General features: G+C 43.6%; 1 protein-coding gene across 1 annotated transcript; it reads left to right on the forward strand.

Annotated features, from left to right (window-relative positions):
- Window positions 1-1,926: 1,926 nt before the first annotated feature.
- On the forward strand, window positions 1,927-21,115 carry LOC124257721. The gene is made up of 18 exons (XM_046691851.1): window positions 1,927-2,083; window positions 2,565-2,843; window positions 3,451-3,605; window positions 4,488-4,725; window positions 6,496-6,601; window positions 7,414-7,513; window positions 7,886-7,981; window positions 8,816-8,866; window positions 9,118-9,202; window positions 10,065-10,124; window positions 10,962-11,138; window positions 12,284-12,422; window positions 12,912-12,962; window positions 14,089-14,197; window positions 18,476-18,548; window positions 18,905-19,066; window positions 19,571-19,716; window positions 20,579-21,115. Exons 2-18 carry the CDS (start codon window positions 2,724-2,726, stop codon window positions 21,045-21,047), a joined length of 2,337 nt encoding a protein of 778 aa, XP_046547807.1. The 5' UTR covers window positions 1,927-2,083; window positions 2,565-2,723; the 3' UTR covers window positions 21,048-21,115.
- Window positions 21,116-21,310: the final 195 nt, after the last annotated feature.

Below are 21,310 nucleotides of genomic sequence, written 5' to 3' on the forward strand. Positions count from 1 at the left end.
ATAAATGTTTCGAGGATAGTACTCTTTTGTGGCCCTTTTCATTCGCTTTGCCTTTGTGTGAGATATTAACAGTATAAAATAGTTGAATGAAGTTAAAATAAGTTGAAGTTTGTGTCAAGATACACGTAAACACATTTTCATACACCTGTAACCCCCACAACATGCGTTTTGAGCATGAGTATATATTCCCGCCCATGGGCCAAATGGTTTAATAAAAGTATAAATAAATAGTAAATAATTTTGTGTTTCGAATTTTGTCAAATTCTTTGCCAGCAACTCGCCAAAGTGCGGAGAGTTTCTGCACAAAAGGTTTCCAGAATTGAATTGTGACGTATTTTAAGTAGAAGGTCCGATCCACGGGGGTCACCTCCTAGGGATGTTAGGTGACACTCACATGGATATCACTATGTCCGTCCTAAATCCACCCACCTGTTAGCGGTGTGCGATGTATTAAAGATCGATCCCGCAAATATATACAGTGAGTGAGTGAGTATAGTTTTACGCCGCTTTTACCAATATTCCAGCAATATCACGGCAGGGGACACACCAAAATTGTGCCCATGTGGAGAATCGAAATCTGATCTTCGGTGTGACGAGCGAACGCCTTAACCACTAGGCTACCCCACCACCACGAAAATATACAGACATCCACGAAAGTGTGAAACAACACTGACTAACCTGTGTATTGTTAACATATAGAGATAGCCACATTTGGGCTCATTTGGAGTAAAAAAAAATACTCAGGGCTGATGCTCTTTGATTCGGGTTTAGAATGGTCTGGATGTTTCCGGTAAAAGGAACACTTTCATTTGAACTTAATTTTATTTTGCTGACTGTATGACTTTGAACAGGCGTAATCTCGCCCTAAGGCACCAACTGGAGAAATGAAAAGGTTGTTTGTTGAGCAAATCTGATAATTTTCAAACAAACCTTTTAACATGTTAACATTTTAACACTTTCATTTAGACAAGTATGACACATCATACCTCGTCGTCTTATGTGATCTGTTGCAACGGGTGTCTTCTTAGGTGTTTGTTTGTTTAGATATATCCGTCCACGAATAGATGATACATTCCTGATCCAGTGCTCGAGTGAATGAATGAATTGAGCCTTAAACCTCTTGTAGGAATTAATCAGAAATACTATGGCCAGCGACTGGAGAAAAGCGCTACACCTTTGGAAATTGAACACGGACTATGCAGTGATGAGAGAACGCTTTTCCCTTTAGGCTACCCAAACGTCCCTTCCACTACAGCAAATCGATATTCAATCACTCACATTCTATATAGAAAAGGTGATTGTCTATCAAATGATATCACACTTCCCTTTTTACGATTGAAATGAAAGAATGTTGAAGTGGGATTAGACTAGGAGTAAGTCTTGTCAGGCTTAATGGCCAGGTTCGCTTCCCGACATGGTAAAGTACGTACAGTGTGTACTTCTATGATGAATGTTTGTATTATAAAGAAGACTCACTCACTCCGTCATTCAGTCTCACACTCACTAGCTCACTCACTCCAGTGAAATGAGTGAGTGAGTATGGTTTTACGCCGTTTTTTAGCACAATTCCAGCAATATTACGGCGGGGGACTCCAGAAATGGGCTTCACACATTGTGTCTATGTGGGGAATCGAACCCGGGTCTTCGGCGTGACGAGCGAACGCTTTAACCATTAGGCTACCCCACCGCCCCTCCAGTGAAATGCAATGTAGATGTTTCCAGAATGATCAAGAACAATCGCCGAAACGCTTCTAGACATTTCGCAAACCGAATCAGCATACCCGCATCTCCAGCGTCGTTATCAGACACCGGTTGAACAGATTATGATGCTATCATCTGCCCCATCCTATAGGGTTGGTCACTACTCACGTAGGTAGATGTGTACTAATCTCGTGCCCTAGATCTCGTCAGCTGCTGGTGACAGGTCTACACAATGAAACTGATATGATAAACTAACGTCTACTTTCTTTCCTTCTGATTTCTGATCCTGGCGGGACGTTCTGGTCGGTCCTCGTTATGGCGGAATTAAAGATGCTTTTACAGCTTTCGCTCTTGGTTACCATAGCAACATTTGTGTCTGGAGGTGAGTAGAATATAACAGCTATAATAATCATGGCTTCATAACGAGACAGTGAAAAGGTAATCGGCTAATATTTCCTATCTATGCTGATCAGTCAGTCTGGCCTGTCGCCACATGTATATATGCACATGTCAGTGCATGCATTGCCGACACGATAATGCTAATCTTCTGTTAGAGAAGGGATCTAACTGGATTCGAACTGGTAATTTAGACTTAGCACCTGGTCCATATGGCCATCTGGACAATGGCATCCTGAACCAACAGGTATGTAGCAGCTTACTGTACCAATCATCACATCCACACTATTGTTGGCACCTGATCCTAAATGTCTGATACGCAAATTAGGGGGAATTGGGCTTTGGAAGGGTAACAGGGAAGGGTTGTCGGGGATTGTACGCGGACGTACGAGTGTGTGCGTGCGTGCGTGCGTGCGTGCGTGCGCGTGTGTGTAACTGTATTGCAACGATATCTGTTACTGTTTTAGACTTCGTCATAGCCACCTCTGGCGACAAATACTCCATCAGCAGCAACAATGTCACCTGGCTCCAGGCAGCGCCGTCATACTTCTACGGGAACGGCAAACGTTACTCCACAGCCGACGGCACATTAGTTATGAGGGAATGGTACATCCTCAAGTAGCGGTATGGACAAACTTGGTCCCTGGCAGGACATGCACTGGAACTACAGGGCAGATAACTTGACCTTCAAAGCGAGCATGAAGACTTACCAAACTGACCAGCTTCCTCTTGTAATTTTCTCACAGGTATGATTTTCAATCACAATTTCACGAAGACATGAAACATATTACGGGTACCCTATTCTGTGCTACGACGTCTCAGGGATATTCACCCGATATAAGACACGAAATATACCCAAACGTCACTGCAAGGAATAATGAAGTTATTATTTAAAAACAGTTTTATAACTTCGTGCTCTTCCAACGCTTAAATGCATATCAAAGATCTTGATGTCACACAAAGTTCTTGAAAACATTTTGAAGTTGGATGAACATGAATACATGACACGTTTTATGGCTAACAACAGTTCCTTCTTTTTAATTCTTTATCACGGCGTTCTAAAGCTAATCTTGCTCCTTCATCCTTCATCAGCATTGATGATGATGAATAAAAAATAAGTTGTTGTTTATAAAGCATGTCATGTGTTATTGACGTCACACGCTGTTATGTAGAACACGTGTGTGGAAATATATAGAGACATAACAACATATTATTTTTCTTATGGCACTTGTGTCTCATCCGTGAAACTTGATAAACTCTATAGTTTCATTTTAAATAATGACAAAGGATAAGGACCCTTTCTCAAACTAATCCTCGCTGCCTGTATATAATTCTGACTTGTGTGTATTTCAGAAATACTTGAATAAAACCACAGGGACCAGATCCCCAAACTCCAACTTCACAATAAGCGGATTTCCAAGTTTCCACGTGACAGACCTCAAAGACATCGTGGGTTATCTTTCTTTTGGCGGGCAGATGATGGGGGATTTCAACAAAAAGATGGGCATGTAAGTCCATATTCCGATGTGAAATCAAAGGCGGTTACTGGTTCGAAGAATATAGTCAGATTACCAATAGTGTTGTATCTCGTATTATCTTGACAGCATTCAATGGAGTGAGTGAGTTTGGTTTTAAGGCGCTTTTAGCAATATTCCAGCAATATCACGGCAGGGGACAGCAGATATGGGCTTCACACATTGTACCCATGTAGGGAATCGAATCCGGGTTTTCGGCGTGACGAGCGAACGCATTAACCACTAGGCTACCCTCCGCCCCAACAGCATTCAGTGACAGCATGGTAAACTGTTTTTAATTTAGTACCGTTCTATTAACCATTGTTATTTCTGGGTCAAATCCAAATTTTAAGCATTTTATTTCCTGGCTGTAAATATTAAACTGTTTGCGTTACAATAACGTTTACAAAATCCTTCTTGAGGTTAGGTAGTGGTTTCAACACACCAGTAACTCTAACAGTCGTAACCCTGTCGCAAGTCTATGTAAACTATGTTTATACTATCTTTGGCTGTGCAGTTTATGTTTAACTGTTTGAGTTAGAACAACGTTAAGACCGTATCTCTTGTGTCTGCGTTCCACAAAGCGTTCCACAGCGTTCCACAAAGCGTTCCACAGCGTTCCACAAAGCGTTCCATAAAGCGTTCCACAAAGTGTTCCAAAAAGCGTTCCACAAAGCGTTCCACAGCGTTCCACAAAACGTTCCACACAGCGTTCCACAGCGTTCCATAAAGCATTCCACAAAGTGTTCCAAAAAGCGTTCCACAAAGCGTTCCACAGCGTTCCACAAAGCGGTCGTAACTCTACGACAGTCAACCTATGGGAGTTACGATGGTCTAAGCGCTGATGTATCCCTGATCCTTATGATCGTGTTACAGGTGGAGTCCCCAGACTCTAGACGTGAATGGAGGACTCGGTGGTGGTCCTCTGGTAATGTTTGACAGACACGGCAACACCATCATCATCCAAGCCTTCACCAACTTCATGGCGGTGTCCATGTACTACGATGAGACGACGTCAACAATCAACTGGGGAATTATGGGAGACGTGGACACGGTGCCCGCTGGATTTGAAATCAACGTAGTTTTATATCCCACTGACAAAGGTATCAATAAGGTACGTTTTAATGGTGTATTAGTGAGTTGTGTGGGGTGTGAGCACAATCTAAATCTCTTCAAGGCATGACGGATTGACGTGGGAGCATGCCAAGGCCGTTGGGTGTATTGCAGACAAACTATGGATCTGTAGAACCTGGCACATCTAAGGCACGTAACTCTGCTCAGATCATCTCTTCCCTTGACTGTTTATCTCATCACGGTTATCTGTGATCTGTGTAAAAGTGCGTCTCTTAGTATCCAGGAACAAGGTGTATGCTGTGCGTAGTTGCGTCCCCTTGGTGAACCAGAAACCTATGATCATAGGTTCGAATCCCGGTTCTGCTGGATTATATCTCAAGGTTTATCAGCTACATACCAGTGCTTGTGGGTTCCTATACTTCGGGCTTTAATCCCACATTAACTGACATGCTGTGATATAACAGTTCAAAGCAGAGTTGAACTCACGACAACCCGTGCATCAATACATCAAATTTTGACATGTTTCTTTTGGACATATGTGGGCCAGCTGCAGCTGCCCATAGTACAGTTCAAAAGTATACAAACGTCAAACTTAGTGTTGGCATAGATCCCTGCCTTTATTACTGAAAATAGCACATTCTCAGATGTTCTCTCTCATTCGCAAGATATATACACATCAATATTTCTCACAAGACGTTCAAGGACATGAGAGTATTAAATACTTGGCAAGTAGGACATGTATGGCATTTTGAAGGTATATAGAGGATGTAGAACGCAACGTCACAGAAGAAACGTGTCGTTATAGCATTGTTCACGTCACTATGTTGCTGTTGGCATCCTTGTCTCGTGAAACAATGGTGAATCTGCACCCAGGTCAATCTGTGGTCGTGTTGCAGCGCCGGCTGTGGCTGTAGAGTCCGATGCGGGATCGGCAGCTCCGCTGTCACTATGACAACGTGATATAGGGTATCGTATGAAAAATATTAACCCCGATATTTTCGCCCTCGTAGGTAATAAATACTGTTATTGCGTTATCATACATCTCACACACTTACAGAAAATTATATTGTCAATGTAAACCTGGCAACAATGGTGTTTGATAAAATAGCTTTGATGATGTTTTATATCTTCTTGACGAGTATGGTAGCTACAGCAAAACCTACCTAATGAACGTCCGTTTATTAATCGATATCAGTGAATTGGAAAACATTTCAGAGGTACTTATCAGTGAAGAATGCCTACATGCACATATGAAATTCATAAACGTGAAACAAATTCAGACAAAACTTATCCTGGAAGTAATATATAGATATTAAACCATGCTTATATAATAGTAGCTTGATTATTGAAGCCTAGTTACTTTTACCATTATTTATTTCTTGAAACAGCGCATCGTAATAATGTCTTGGATTCATTCAGGCATTCTTGACAATTATCAATAATAACTTAACTATCGTTTAGATTGAATCAGTAATGGGTGTCTCCCACATTCTCTACTTACAATATGGGACATGTGAAGATCCGAGTTAGATATTGTGACTAACGGGATCGGGTGGTCAGGTTCGCTGACGTGGTTGACACATGTCATCGTATCCCAATTGCGTAGATAGATGCTCGTGATGTTGATCACTGGATTGTCTGGTCCAGACTCGATTATCTACAGACCGCCGCCATATAGTGCCAACAAGCCAACAAGCCAATCAATCTTACAATATGATCTGGATTTTATTCAAATTCCTTGGAAATCTATATAGATATAGATATAGTTGTTTGCTGTCAGCTATGACAACGGATATTTTGTTGTTTCTAGGCATTTGAGGACCTAGGAATGCGCATGCGGTATTGGTACGACAAAACCGATTACTTCAAGAAGTTGGATAAAACCCTCAATTATCTTGGTTACTGGACCGATAATGGTAAGGGCACAAATCAATATTAAATCTTTGTAGAAATGTTTTATATGTCTGACGATTTCATTTTTTGCTACACAGAGTAATGTCCCTTGTCAGTTGTAAGATTGTGTCAAAGGTTATGTGTTTGTATTTCCTTTTTGTTTCGATCATGACCCGTGACCATCAGTCAGATTGGGAGTGACTCAACTCTCACAGGATCCAAAATATATATCCAATACAAGTTATGACTTCATTGCCATGTAACTGGTTAAGGCGTCGTAAAATTCCCCCTACTGCGTGACATAAGACCTCTGAACACTGGATCTCGCATTCGTAACTACTCGTGTCATTCCGGCAAGCCGGATGGCGTCTCGTACCCCGTTCGGGGCCATGTTTACGACTGGGCTCTGTCTAAGCGCAAACGGGCATGGAGATGAAAATAGTCTAGTACTATTACCAAGGAAAGATAACTCTGAATTTCCAAACATGGCTTATAGAATATCCTATATCCCGTGGGCAAAACAGCAATACAGTCATTCCCGTTGTAAATATGTTTCAGTGTTTAAAGTTTCTGATCCTTTAGCTCAAAGTTTATGTTGAATTGTGCTTTGAATAGTTTAGCGATGTTTCAAACTTCAACCGTGCCGTCATTTTCATGCTTCGAATTGCGTTTTACTACGCGCGATTTGATTGGTTTGCCACGATTCTTGGCAATAATGGCGTACGATAGGGGTACGAGCCTTCTTGTAAGTCACGGAAAGAGGCGAGTAGTTACGAATGAGTGATCCCCATATCATTATCCAAACATCTCTTGTTTTCACGTCTCCTCTGTCCAGGCGCCTACTACTATTACCACACCGAAGACAACACCACGGACTACGAGCAGACACTGATCGACGTCAAGTCCTACAGCGACCAGATTGGGATACCATACAAGTGAGTCAGTCGCTCCTCTCCCTAGCGCACACACAGACGCACGCCCCAACGACGTTCTGAAAAGTGCACGTGTTTTGCTGGAAGTTTGAAGATGATAACTATCAATTTGAATTTGAATCTGAATTTATTTCTCGAAACACCACCGACGGTTGTACATGAGAATACAAACTTAGAATGTTCATATAAATTAACAGTGCACTGCCCTTGATACTGACGGTGCCACTACTTATAAATGTTGTTTTCAAAGATGTTTTGTATGCCGTCTTTGGGAAATACGCCACGCATCTTGATGACAGACCTTGCTATATTTGGTTAGTGTTGGCTTGTTTAAGTTGTTAAAACTTTATTATTTATTATTTTTATTTTCAACAGATACATGCAGTTGGACTCCTGGTGGTACTACAAAGGCCCTCAAAACGGTGTGACGTCATGGACAGCAATGCCGAAGATATTCCCTAATGGTCTCCAGTAAGCTGTATTATAAACTTCAGTAGCTAGTCTCACAGTGCAGGTAAATAACACACAGAATCACTAGAGTCTATCCCAGATTGGCCAACAACGTGGCGGCCTTGACCATCACGCGCGAAGGAGGACATCCGTTTCGCGAACATCTGCAGTTAGTACAGAAACGTTAAGGAGTGAGTGAGTGTGTATGGAGTTACGCCGCTTTTAGCAATATTCCAGCAATACCACGGCGGGGGACACCAGAAATGGGCTTCACACGTCGTACCTATGTGGAGAATCGAAACCGGGTCTTCGGCATGACGAGCGAACGATTTAATCACTAGGTTATCCCACCAATCCGTTTATAATTCAGATCTGTTTGGTAATCAAATCGCAGATAAAAACCTGTACAAGACTTTAAAACCGGTAAGAAAGAAGAATTATATTATTTGTTAGAACCATGATAATGCCGTATAATAACAACAACAGCGGGAGAGTTTGTTGGACAACGATAAAATGAGTGATGATGGCTTGACCATCACGCGCGAAGGAGGACATCCGTTTCGCGAACATCTGCAGTTAGTACACAAACGTTATGGGAGTGAGTGAGTGAGTATGGAGTTACGCCACTTTTAGCAATATTCCAGCAACATCACGGCGGGGGACATCAGAAATGGGCTTCACACGTTGTACCCATGTGGAGAATCGGACCCGGGTCTTCCGCGTGAAACGCTTTAACCACTTGGCTACTCCACCACCCCGCGGCGTTAACGACAAACAAACTAAACGCCATGGACGTTGAAAACTGACTATTACTTTACACGATATTGTTTTGTGCATTCGGTGTGCTTATTTCAGGTTCCTTCATAAAAAGCTTGGTCTTCCGCTGGCTGCCCACAACAGATACTGGTACGTTTACTTGTTTCAAACTCTATCCAGTATATTAAAGTTGCAGCTCCCAACCACGGACATCATATACCCAGGCTTGATATCAGTAAACAATACAATATAATACTTGTAGATAGCTCAGAATAACACATTCTGTTTCTCTGTCCCGCGTAAGCCTCGTGCTAAAAGTATTATGGAATTTTTACACTCTAATATGTAGCCTGATATTATTTTATTTTATATTATGACCAGTCATGTTATATTTCACACAGGTCCCGCAATGCAACGTATGCCAAACAAAATGGCGGGAAGTACAACTTTATTGAAGGGCAACTTATGGCTTTACCTGATGACCAGGTGAGTTTCACACTTACAACATCCCCAACATAAAGGCTATCTATGGTCTCCAAGGTTAGGTCGTGTGGTGTGAGAGAGTTCCTTTGACGCTGCCTCTCAAGGTAACAGCTTCGCGTATAGGCCAGATCGTACGACTTACCTTAAGGATTATTTTACGACGAACGTATCTTTAACTATTCAACTGTTTTGGGGGGCGGTGGGGTAGCCTAGTGGTTAAAGCGTTGGCTCGTCACGCCGAAGACCCGGGTTCGAATCCCCACATGGGTACAATGTGTAAAGCCCATTTCTGGTGTCTCCCGCCGTGATGTTGCTGGAATATTGCTAAAAGTGGCGTAACACCAAACTCCGTCAGTCAGTCAACTGTTTTGGGGACGCCAAAATCGCCAGAGTTATCTCCCTTATAGTCGGATAGGCTTGGTTAAGTTGGAATAAAACAGACTGTATTTGTTATGCGTTTTGTTTCGAATAACCCATTCATCAAATATCAAATAATTACATAGGTGTTTAGTCACATAAAACACTTGGATTCCCTTGGAAATGTAAACACTTTGATGCGATTATTACACGTTTCTAACCGAAAACGCAGATGCAAGTTTAATTCTGCACGTTTTCCGTCTATTCAAATCACGTTACCATGGTAACATCAGGCCAGGTACCCTAGTTATCTGTAACTCCGGCTAAGTGCATGCATGACCTATTATTTTTCTGAACTTTTCCAAACCTAAATACCATTTTAAAACATCCTTTTGTGCGTCTATTTCCACTTTAGACGTTGCTACCATGCTGCCTATATCACAAAATGTATCTTATTTTATGTCACATAATGGCGACTCTTAACCCATATTCCACTCTCTAATTTCAGTCTTTCTGGAATGACTTGTTGAAAACAGCTAAAGGCTGGGGTCTGATACTTTACGAACAGGTGAGTGACAGAAGCGGTAGTAGAATCTCAGAGTTTATCCGATCTCGCCGACAAGTGAGCTGAACGAACGTAGCGACGTTAGACGTGTGTTTAAGCGTGCGTGCGTGCGTGCGTGCGTGCGTGTGTGTAGCGACTTGTCTGGATTTGTTTATTGCCGCATTTGTGGGGTTAGCCCAGTAAGATACCTGGATACCTGGACACCCCACTCAAACATGGTATACCGAGTCCAAGACTTGCTTTGTCGCCATAATACTGAGCGCAAAACTTTGACGTTTTATGGTAACAGGGTTGGAACCATGGACCTTCTGCCCCTGTAGACGCTGTATTGTTAGGGTAAACGCGGTTATTGGTATAGTTTTTATTCCCTTTAGTTGTGGCAGAAATAGTAATTGTTTTACTACCGCACATACAATGGATAAACAACCACGTGTCACAGTGACTGCATTTGCCGTTTTTGGTTTCTATACTTTTGGTCGGAGAACGTTTTCTTTGACGTATGTTCGAAGACATAGCTTTTTATATCTTTATAAAGAACATACACAATACTATAACACAGTTGAAATTAGCCAACAGTAAATTAGAGTGGATACATGTAGGTATGGACAAATAGGTAAAGCCAGGAAAACATCGGTTCTGATAGGTGATAAGCGTTAGTGGACAAATAAAAGCCATTGTGTTAGTACTGCTGAGTGATTGGCAATGAACAAATCCAAGCCATCTGTCAGCTGTCAGTGCTATCGCCAATAGGTGCTACTTAAATCAGTGCTTCCTGTTTGCACATATGGATATCAAACCGTTAGGTCTTTGTTGTTTGATGGCCGTGTTGTGTCGTGGCAGGACTGGCTGAATGCCCAGCTTATAGGACTACAAGCCTTGCAAGATGACCTCACACTTGGTCAACGGTGGCTGGAGCAGATGGGGAAAGGTGCACTTAAGAATAACGTGACCATCCAGTACTGCATGTCCCTACCTAGAGAAGCCCTACAGAGTCTGATGGTGCCCACAGTTACACAGGTGAGTCCATCTCCAGTTCTTAATGTCCCTACCTAGAGAAGCCCTACAGAGTCTGATGATGGTGCCCACAGTTACACAGGTGAGTCCATCTCCAGTACTGCATGTCCCTACCTAGTGAAGCCCTACAGAGTCTGATGGTGCCCACAGTTACACAGGTGAGTCCATCTCCAGTACTGCATGTCCCTACCTAGAGAAGCCCTACAGAGTCTGATGGTGCCCACAGTTACACAGGTGAGTCCATCTCCAGTACTGCATGTCCCTACCTAGAGAAGCCCTACAGAGTCTGATGGTGCCCACAGTTACACAGGTGAGTCCATCTCCAGTACTGCATGTCCCTACCTAGAGAAGCCCTACAGAGTCTGATGGTGCCCACAGTTACACAGGTGAGTCCATGGTGCCCACAGTTACCAGGTGAGTCCAGTACTGCATGTCCACTGAGTCCCTCCAGTACTGCATGAGAAGCCCTACAGAGTCTGATGGTGCCCACAGTTACACAGGTGAGTCCATCTCAGTACTGCATGTCCCTACCTAGAGAAGCCCTACAGAGTCTGATGGTGCCCACAGTTACACAGGTGAGTCCATCTCCAGTTCTTAATGTCCCTACCTAGAGAAGCCCTACAGAGTCTGATGGTGCCCACAGTTACACAGGTGAGTCCATCTCCAGTACTGCATGTCCCTACCTAGAGAAGCCCTACAGAGTCTGATGGTGCCCACAGTTACACAGGTGAGTCCATCTCCAGTACTGCATGTCCCTACCTAGAGAAGCCCTACAGAGTCTGATGGTGCCCACAGTTACACAGGTGAGTCCATCTCCAGTACTGCATGTCCCTACCTAGAGAAGCCCTACAGAGTCTGATGGTGCCCACAGTTACACAGGTGAGTCCATCTCCAGTACTGCATGTCCCTACCTAGAGAAGCCCTACAGAGTCTGATGGTGCCCACAGTTACACAGGTGAGTCCATAATAATCCATAATACCAATACCATCGTTTATATAAAACATATAAGTAAACAGTATACAATTGCAAACACCATCTAGAATTTACAACCTACAACGCATTTAGCATAGATGTTCTCAATAGCATTGAGTAAAGAGCGTTACACATGTAACGTCGCCACCTGTAACACTGTCCACATATCCATCAGGCACGGGCTAGTGACGACTACCAGCTGCTAGATGACCAGTGGAAGATCGGCATCACGTCACTCTTCGCCTACTCGATGGGACTCGCCCCTTCCAAGGACACATTCTGGACAACGGAAATACAGCCCGGAAACCCATACGGTGAGAGTCCACCAATGCACAATCTCATCATAGCATTTCTTACTGTAAATACTGTAAAAGAGTAAAACCTCTTCACCGAATTCAGACCCAGTTAATCCAGAAACGTCATACCTACAGTGGGACATTACTCGACACCTATGATTCACGGGTGAGCGACTCATTCCATCGAAACCACCGCTTGCTTCTATAGAAGAATGTGTGAAAATGAAGAGGGTTTCCAGAGCTCGTTGGGGGTTCTGGCTTGCAATCTGGGCCACCTATCAAACATTCCATATCCATTTTTTGTTCATTTATATGTTTTTTATAATATTTATCGCAGGTCGTTATATGTGCTGTAAAAGTCAAAAAAGCTGCTTTCTGACTGGCTAATGTCCACTCTTTGTTGTAAGGGGATATCCTCGGGTCATGGCGTGCCGTAAAGAGTCCGAAGATCTGATTTTTATAGGTTTCAATATTTTTATCTGTACTGACTTGACTTTATTGTTTCAGACAGAACAAATGGATCTCACACTAAACCAGGAGATGTGTCTAGAAGTAAAAGTAAGTATTTATGGTTTGTGTTATGTATGATAGAATATATTATTACACTTGATCGTAATGGGAGGAGTACATGTATGTGTTTTAATATTCTTTTCAAATCTAAAGTGTTGTTTAACACATACCACCTTCGGTAGCACGGTAGGTGAGGTGAGGTGAAATTGGGTTTAACGTCGTGCTTGAGAATATTTCGCTCATATGACGACGTGCATGCGTGTGTATGTGTATGTGCGGCTGCTTGTACTAGCCCAGACTTAAGCTGGTTTTATAGTGCTAGCCGACTGAGATACCATGCCGCAGTGAAGCATGAATACCCCACTCAGACACATTATACTGACTCCGAGCCGACCAGTCCTTGTTGTACCCATTAATGCCGAGCGCCAGGCAGGGACCAACAAGTACCATATTTTAACGTCTTTTGGTATGACGCGGTCGGGGATCGAACCCGCGGCCTTCCGCTCTCCGGGCGGACGCTCTAACCACTACATCACGGAGGCGGTCTTCGGAGCACGGCAGGACAAACCATTACAGAGTTACGTCCCTTTCAATTGCCTTGATCCGAAGCGTTGTTATCACTAGTCCATGATCTGTATATTCGTGCCTGTAGTTTACACCACAGTTGTGCATGGGTGACGACATGGTTTTCCTCCCGTATTAAGCTGACATAACAACATCACAGTCGCATCACTGTTGCAGCAACATTAGCAACCACGAACCGCCAGTGTGACGAAATGTCTGACACGTATGGCGTCAAACTATCATGGAATAAGTATACGAATAATGTTCTGGCTATCGTGAGTAATATATGTAAGGTGTCTATTGATTAGCTGATACTTGCCTGATGTCGAAATTATTATAAGATGAAGATTCTACAAATCAAGAGATGTGCGTGACAAGACGTGTGTTGTTGTTGATATATATTTTCTCCATTATTTTTGTTTATAGATTTAAAGGTACGCGAGTTTTAATTGGTAAAATATCTTTCAGAATGGCCAATGGTTTTCCTGGATGAGAATCAGCTATAGCGTGACCTAATTCTATGTTTTTAAGGAAATAGTTTTGCCACTCTATTTACCATGCCTAACTTTCAAACTCCACATGCATAACCAATGTATTCTTTTGTGTATAGACGCAACAGAGCCGTACCCTATCATACAGACTATAGTGGCTGTCCTCAGTACAGGGCCTGTTGGACCCGGCGATATGATCAACGGCACAGACAAGGATCTCCTAATGAGGTTAGACCGTACCTCTGTCGTACTGTACCTCTGTCGTACTGTACCATCGAACGAAGGACACTGGCATGAACGAACGTTGTGAATATTACCATAGCAATCTATAATGAAAGTAAAATAGCCATAATGACAAATCAGATACTGGAGTTATAAATTGTATTTAGGAGATAAACATACTGTGTTTATAAAGAGGTATATAAAGTGGTTATATACCTCTGAATGACTTACATTAACCAATCACAATCCAGTATTTACTTAAGTCATGGTAGAATACTGATTACACAAGGAAATATCATTTCCGTAGGTTTTCGACAACCTAAATTGTGCGATTGTTACGACAACTGCTGAAGACCAATTACATTAGCAGTATTTGTAGCGACCTGAGCAGGAATTTGAGTTACTGAGATTGGTTTCAAGCGGCGGTGAACGATTCATTTCAACTGAACGTCCTCGTTCTGGCAGAAACTGCACCTTAATCGATGCAATAGGGATGTGAAACCTAGCATAATTCTGACTTGACAATTTCTGGGCTATAGACCAGACGTCCTTCCATGCCAACAACAGACACACTACTCCTTCCATGCCCACAACAGACACACTACTCCTTCCATGCCCACAACAGACACACTACTCCTTCCATGCCCACAACAGACACACTACTCCTTCCATGCCAACAACAGACACACTACTCCTTCCATGCCCACAACAGACACACTACTCCTTCCATGCCCACAACAGACACACTACTCCTTCCATGCCCACAACAGACACTACTCCTTCCATGCCCACAACAGACACACTACTCCTTCCATGCCCACAACAGACACACTACTCCTTCCATGCCCACAACAGACACACACTACTCCTTCCATGCCCACAACAGACACACTACTCCTTCCATGCCCACAACAGACACACTACTCCTTCCATGCCCACAACAGACACACTACTCCTTCCATGCCAACAACAGACACACTACTCCTTCCATGCCCACAACAGACACACTACATCCTTCCATGCTCCACAACAGACAGACACACAACTCCTTTCATGCCCACAACAGACACACTACTCCTTCCATGCCCACAACAGACAGACTACTCCTTCCATGCCCACAACAGACACACTACTCCGTCCATGCCCACAACAGACACACTACTCCTTCCATGCCCACAACAGACACACTACTCCTTCCATGCCCACAACAGACACACACACAACTCCTTCCATGCCCACAACAGACACACTACATGCCCACAACAGACACACTACTCCTTCCATGCCCACAACAGACTACACAACTACTCCTTCCATGCCCACAACAGACACACTACTCCTTCCATGCCCACAACAGACACACTACTCCTTCCATGCCCCAACAGACACACAACTCCTTTCCATGCCCACAACAGACACACTACTCCGTCCATGCCCACAACAGACAGACTACTCCTTCCATGCCCACAACAGACACACTACTCCTTCCATGCCCACAACAGACACACTACTCCTTCCATGCCCACAACAGACACACTACTCCTTCCATGCCCACAACAGACAGACTACTCCTTCCATGCCCACAACAGACACACACTACTCCTTCCATGCCCACAACAGACACACTACTCCTTCCATGCCCACAACAGACACACTACTCCTTCCATATTCGTGCCTGTAGTTTACACCACAGTTGTGCATGGGTGACGACATGGTTTTCCTCCCGTATTAAGCTGACATAACAACATCACAGTCGCATCACTGTTGCAGCAACATTAGCAACCACAAACCGCCAGTGTGACGAAATGTCTGACACGTATGGCGTCAAAATGTCATGGAATAAGTATACGAATAATGTTCTGGCTATCGTAAGTAATATATGTAAGGTGTCTATTGATTAGCTGATACTTGCCTGATGTCGAAATTATTATAAAATGAAGATTCTACAAGAGATGTGCGTGACAAGACGTGTGTTGTTGTTGATATATATTTGCTTAATTATTTTTGCATTTAGACTTAAAGGTACGTGAATTTTAATTGTTAAAATATCTTTCAGAATGGCCAATGCTTTTCCTGGACGAGAATCAGCTATAGCGTGACCCTAATTCTATGTTTTTAAGGAAATATTTTTGCCTCTGTTTATTTACCATGCCTAACTCCACATGCATAACCAATGTATTATTTTGTGTGTATAGACGCAACAGAGCCGTACCCTATCATACAGACTATAGTGGCTGTCCTCAGTACAGGGCCTGTTGGACCCGGCGATATGATCAACGGCACAGACAAGGATCTCCTCATGAGGTTAGCCTGTACCTCTGTCGTACTGTACCTCTGTCGTACTGTACCATCGAACGAAGGACACTGACATAAACGAACGTTGTGAATATTACCATAGCAATTTATAATGAAAGTGAAATAGCCATAATGACAAATCAGATACTGGAGTTATAAATTGTATTTAGGAGATAAACATACTGTGTTTATAAAGAGGTATATAAAGTGGTTATATACCTCTGAATGACTTACATTAACCAATCACAATCCAGTATTTACTTAAGTCATGGTAGAATACTGATTACACAAGGAAATATCATTTCCGTAGGTTTTCGACAACCTAAATTGTGCGATTGTTACGACAACTGCTGAAGACCAATTACATTAGCAGTATTTGTAGCGACCTGAGCAGGAATTTGAGTTACTGAGATTGGTTTCAAGCGGCGGTGAACGATTCATTTCAACTGAACGTCCTCGTTCTGGCAGAAACTGCACCTTAATCGATGCAATAGGGATGTGAAACCTAGCATAATTCTGACTTGACAATTTCTGGGCTATAGACCAGACGTCCTTCCATGCCAACAACAGACACACTACTCCTTCCATGCCCACAACAGACACACTACTCCTTCCATGCCCACAACAGACACACTACTCCTTCCATGCCCACAACAGACACACTACTCCTTCCATGCCCACAACAGACACACTACTCCTTCCATGCCAACAACAGACACACGACACACTACTCCTTCCATGCCCACAACAGACACACTACTCCTTCCATGCCCACAACAGACACACTACTCCTTCCATGCCCACAACAGACACACTACTCCTTCCATGCCCACAACAGACACACTACTCCTTCCATGCCCACAACAGACACACTACTCCTTCCATGCCCACAACAGACACACTACTCCTTCCATGCCCACAACAGACACACTACTCCTTCCATGCCCACAACAGACACACTACTCCTTCCATGCCCACAACAGACACACTACTCCTTCCATGCCCACAACAGACACTACTCCTTCCATGCCCACAACAACTACTCCTTCCATGCCCACAACAGACACTAACACACAACAGACTCCTTCCATGCCCACAACAACAGACACACTACTCCTTCCATGCCCACAACAGACACACTACTCCTTCCATGCCCACAACAGACACACTACTCCTTCCATGCCCACAACAGACACACTACTCCGTCCATGCCCACAACACTCCTTCCATGCCCACAACACCCACTACTCCTTCCATGCCCACAACAGACACACTACTCCTTCCATGCCCACAACAGACACACTACTCCTTCCATGCCCACAACAGACACACTACTCCTTCCATGCCCACAACAGACACACTACTCCTTCCATGCCCACAACAGACACACACTACTCCTTCCATGCCCACAACAGACACACTACTCCTTCCATGCCCACAACAGACACACTACTCCTTCCATGCCCACAACAGACACACTACTCCTTCCATGCCCACAACAGACACACAACTCCTTTCATGCCCACAACAGACACACTACTCCGTCCATGCCCACAACAGACAGACTACTCCTTCCATGCCCACAACAGACACACTACTCCTTCCATGCCCACAACAGACACACTACTCCTTCCATGCCCACAACAGACACACTACTCCTTCCATGCCCACAACAGACAGACTACTCCTTCCATGCCCACAACAGACACACTACTCCTTCCATGCCCACAACAGACACACTACTCCTTCCATGCCCACAACAGACACACTACTCCTTCCATGCCCACAACAGACACACTACTCCTTCCATGCCCACAACAGACACACTTCTCCTTCCATGCCCACAATAGACACACTACTCCTTTCATGCCCACAACAGACACACTACTCCTTCCATGCCCACAACAGACACACTACTCACTTTAAAGTGCATAAATTGTAGTAATTACAGAAGATGTGTGACATATTCATACCATGTAAATTTTGCAGATGCTGTAACGATGACGGGCTGATACTGAAACCTTCCCGGCCGGCGACTGCTATAGACGATCAGATAGTTGAAGTATGTTCCAGCACCATGTACCGTTAGTAGTGAGGGAGAGTGTTTCGCTGGGCAGTTTTCAACAGTATCTAATTAATAGCATGGCGTGTATGCGTATTGTGGTGATAAATCCCTCGAAACGCACTGTTGGATATTTGATGAGAGTAGAACGGATATGGACCTGTAGCAGTTAAACATATGATCATGATCAGTTCAAATCTGGGATTCGAACTCTCCACACAACGAACGGCGGCCGCCTCGACAACTATGGCCATACTCTGTGTGGCTTTGTTGGTTCATATTAGTATTAGCTGTATGGAAGCGTCAAGTATTTCAATCACAACACACTTGCTGACTTTTTTTCATTCTATATCAAGGCCGCATTCCAAGATGGCAGTGGGCCTGACGGTGAGTTGTGGACTACCTACACACATTTTGATGACGTAGACCTCAGATTCGGAATCATCTTTGCTGCAAATACGTCCACCCCATACAACATCACACGCCGAGCGGCCGACGTCATCTCCTTCCTTGATAAGGTAAGATTCGCCTGGTTTGTTCTCTACTGTGAGAACCCATGTTTGATACACTCACATAAGGAAAAACTAACAGAATAACTCCTGTTATATGAGACAAAATATTCTGAACTCACCTGACCAGTTACCTGACGAAGGGGCAAGGAAAAGCCCTGAAACTTTGTGTATACAATAAAGAACAAGTTGACACCCATAATATTTGTTATAGGTTAACCATTTCTGTAAATAACAATTTTCTTCCTAATGACGGTATATTCCATGTAGGGATGAATAACGCACAAGCCAGGGGCGGATACAGGTTTTGAGAAGGTATTGGTGCACATTACTGAGTCACCCGAGTTTCAATGGTCATTTAATAAACTTTCAGGACACTCCGCACCCCCCACCCCCACCCCCATCTGGATCTGCCTATGCAAGCGTACTGTATTTAATTCAACATGTTAGTACGATATGGTGAAAAAGGCAGACCATAATTAAATGTTAACCTTTAACCTACGCGCTTTTCAGTACCAGAGGAGCAAAATATTTCTGGCAAATGATACGAGTACGATGGTGGACTTTGACGACCTACAGCCCTTCACTGTCCCCGCATGTAGCCTTGACGATGACCCGTACTACTGCCTCTACTACACCTCGCCGGTCATCAGTGTGGGGTGGGTGGCACTCACTGGCTCATTCTGTGTCACATTGTCGAGTTCGTGTCATGTACATACAAGCTCGTATTACCAGATGTGATCTTATATATACCAGACGTACTTCCGTCTGATGACCATTTGATGTTCCGGAATGTGGTCGCGGAGATAAAATGGTATTTTATTCCATGGATGAGGGCATTCTGGCTCAAAGACAGTCTTATGATCTGACAAAACCTCAGAACACGTCAATTCTTCGTACAGCAATACGTTGCTCAACCTATTGATCACTCACATACATATAGACCAACTATACTGCATATATCTAATTGGATCATTACGGGACCTTAAGCGAGAAAAATCATTATGTCCAAAGTTAAACGGGGTGCTAAATGTTGAAAGGTCACGGCATATCATGCCAACGAGCAACTCTGCAAAGGGAACCACAAGTAATTTTCACTCACTTACGCACTCACTCACATGGGGAAGCACCTACATGTACCGAGAACAAATCGTATGTCGTTTTCACGTCACTGTAGTTTGAATTCTCCTGATTAAGCATTCTGTACTTTCTATTTGACATCAATCTCCTCTCGAACCAGCATCGATTCAAATGTGTTGCTGATTTATGGACAGAATATCACATGCAGTGAAGGGAAATGTTGCAAATGTTATATATATATAGTGGCAACATTGCCCTCGTTCGCTCGTTCGAGATACATAAAGCAGTGAGAGTTCTTATACGTTTCACAATTGTCTTTCATAGCTGACACCTAATTCCTTAATTTGGTACATTCTATTTCACGTGCGAGCCACTTTCTTGACAATTAGTACTCGGAAAACAACGTTGGTGTATCTGTCATTCTGTATTTTCTCTTGATAGAACAACGGAGGTGGTCATTATCGGTGACCTGAACAAATGGGTGCCAATGTCCCCGCAGAGGGTGTTCAAAATATGGGTGACGGACTCTGCAGTGGCCTTGACCTTGAGAGGCACGCCATCGGAGGTAGTGACGCTTTCCTACACCGTTGACGGTAATCTGACGTCAGAATCGAAAACCTCCAGTTCCACTGGATGCTCAAACTTCCTTCTTTACGAGGAGACCGGAAGTAGTTTTACCTTCCCATCCAGCCAGGACTGCACATGGGATATAACAACAACAGTTGCACCTCCGACGCCGCCAGCAACAACGTCTACTCCACCGCCGAAGACAATGTCGACAACGCCGAAGACACCGAAGAAACCCACAACACCAATGACAATAACGACTACCCCCTCCGGATCGACGACGTTGACAGGGCTAGTGAGCAGTGTTCTAGCAGCCTTGTTGGTGATGACAGTTCTGCACTGAACGAGGACTAATCGCTGCATTCCATCATGGGTTTTTATGAATGTGCTGAATAAAATATCGTAAAACCATTCACAATCATTTTGTTCATGTGGCCATTATCGTGATAAGCGGGTGGTAATAAAAGATATATTTATAGTGTGTGAGCGAATAGGGGTTTTACGCTGCTTTTAGCACTATGCATATTCACAGGCCACACCATCGTTAAAGCTGTTAATGGGTCAGCGTACTCGATTTCATTCTCATCTTTCTATCAAGTACGCAGC

Source organism: Haliotis rubra, unplaced genomic scaffold, assembly GCF_003918875.1.
Source record: "Haliotis rubra isolate DU_JTF1 unplaced genomic scaffold, ASM391887v1 Scf67, whole genome shotgun sequence".
NCBI lineage: Eukaryota > Metazoa > Mollusca > Gastropoda > Lepetellida > Haliotidae > Haliotis > Haliotis rubra.

Bases quoted from the DNA above. Each gene is read 5' to 3' on its own strand.
- LOC124257721 (XM_046691851.1), top strand. From the start codon at position 2,724: ATGGACAAACTTGGTCCCTGGCAGGACATGCACTGGAACTACAGGGCA. The intron at 9,203-10,064 runs GTGAGTTTCACA...CTCTAATTTCAG, and splicing joins TGGCTTTACCTGATGACCAG to TCTTTCTGGAATGACTTGTT. The intron at 19,067-19,570 runs GTAAGATTCGCC...CGCGCTTTTCAG, and splicing joins TCATCTCCTTCCTTGATAAG to TACCAGAGGAGCAAAATATT.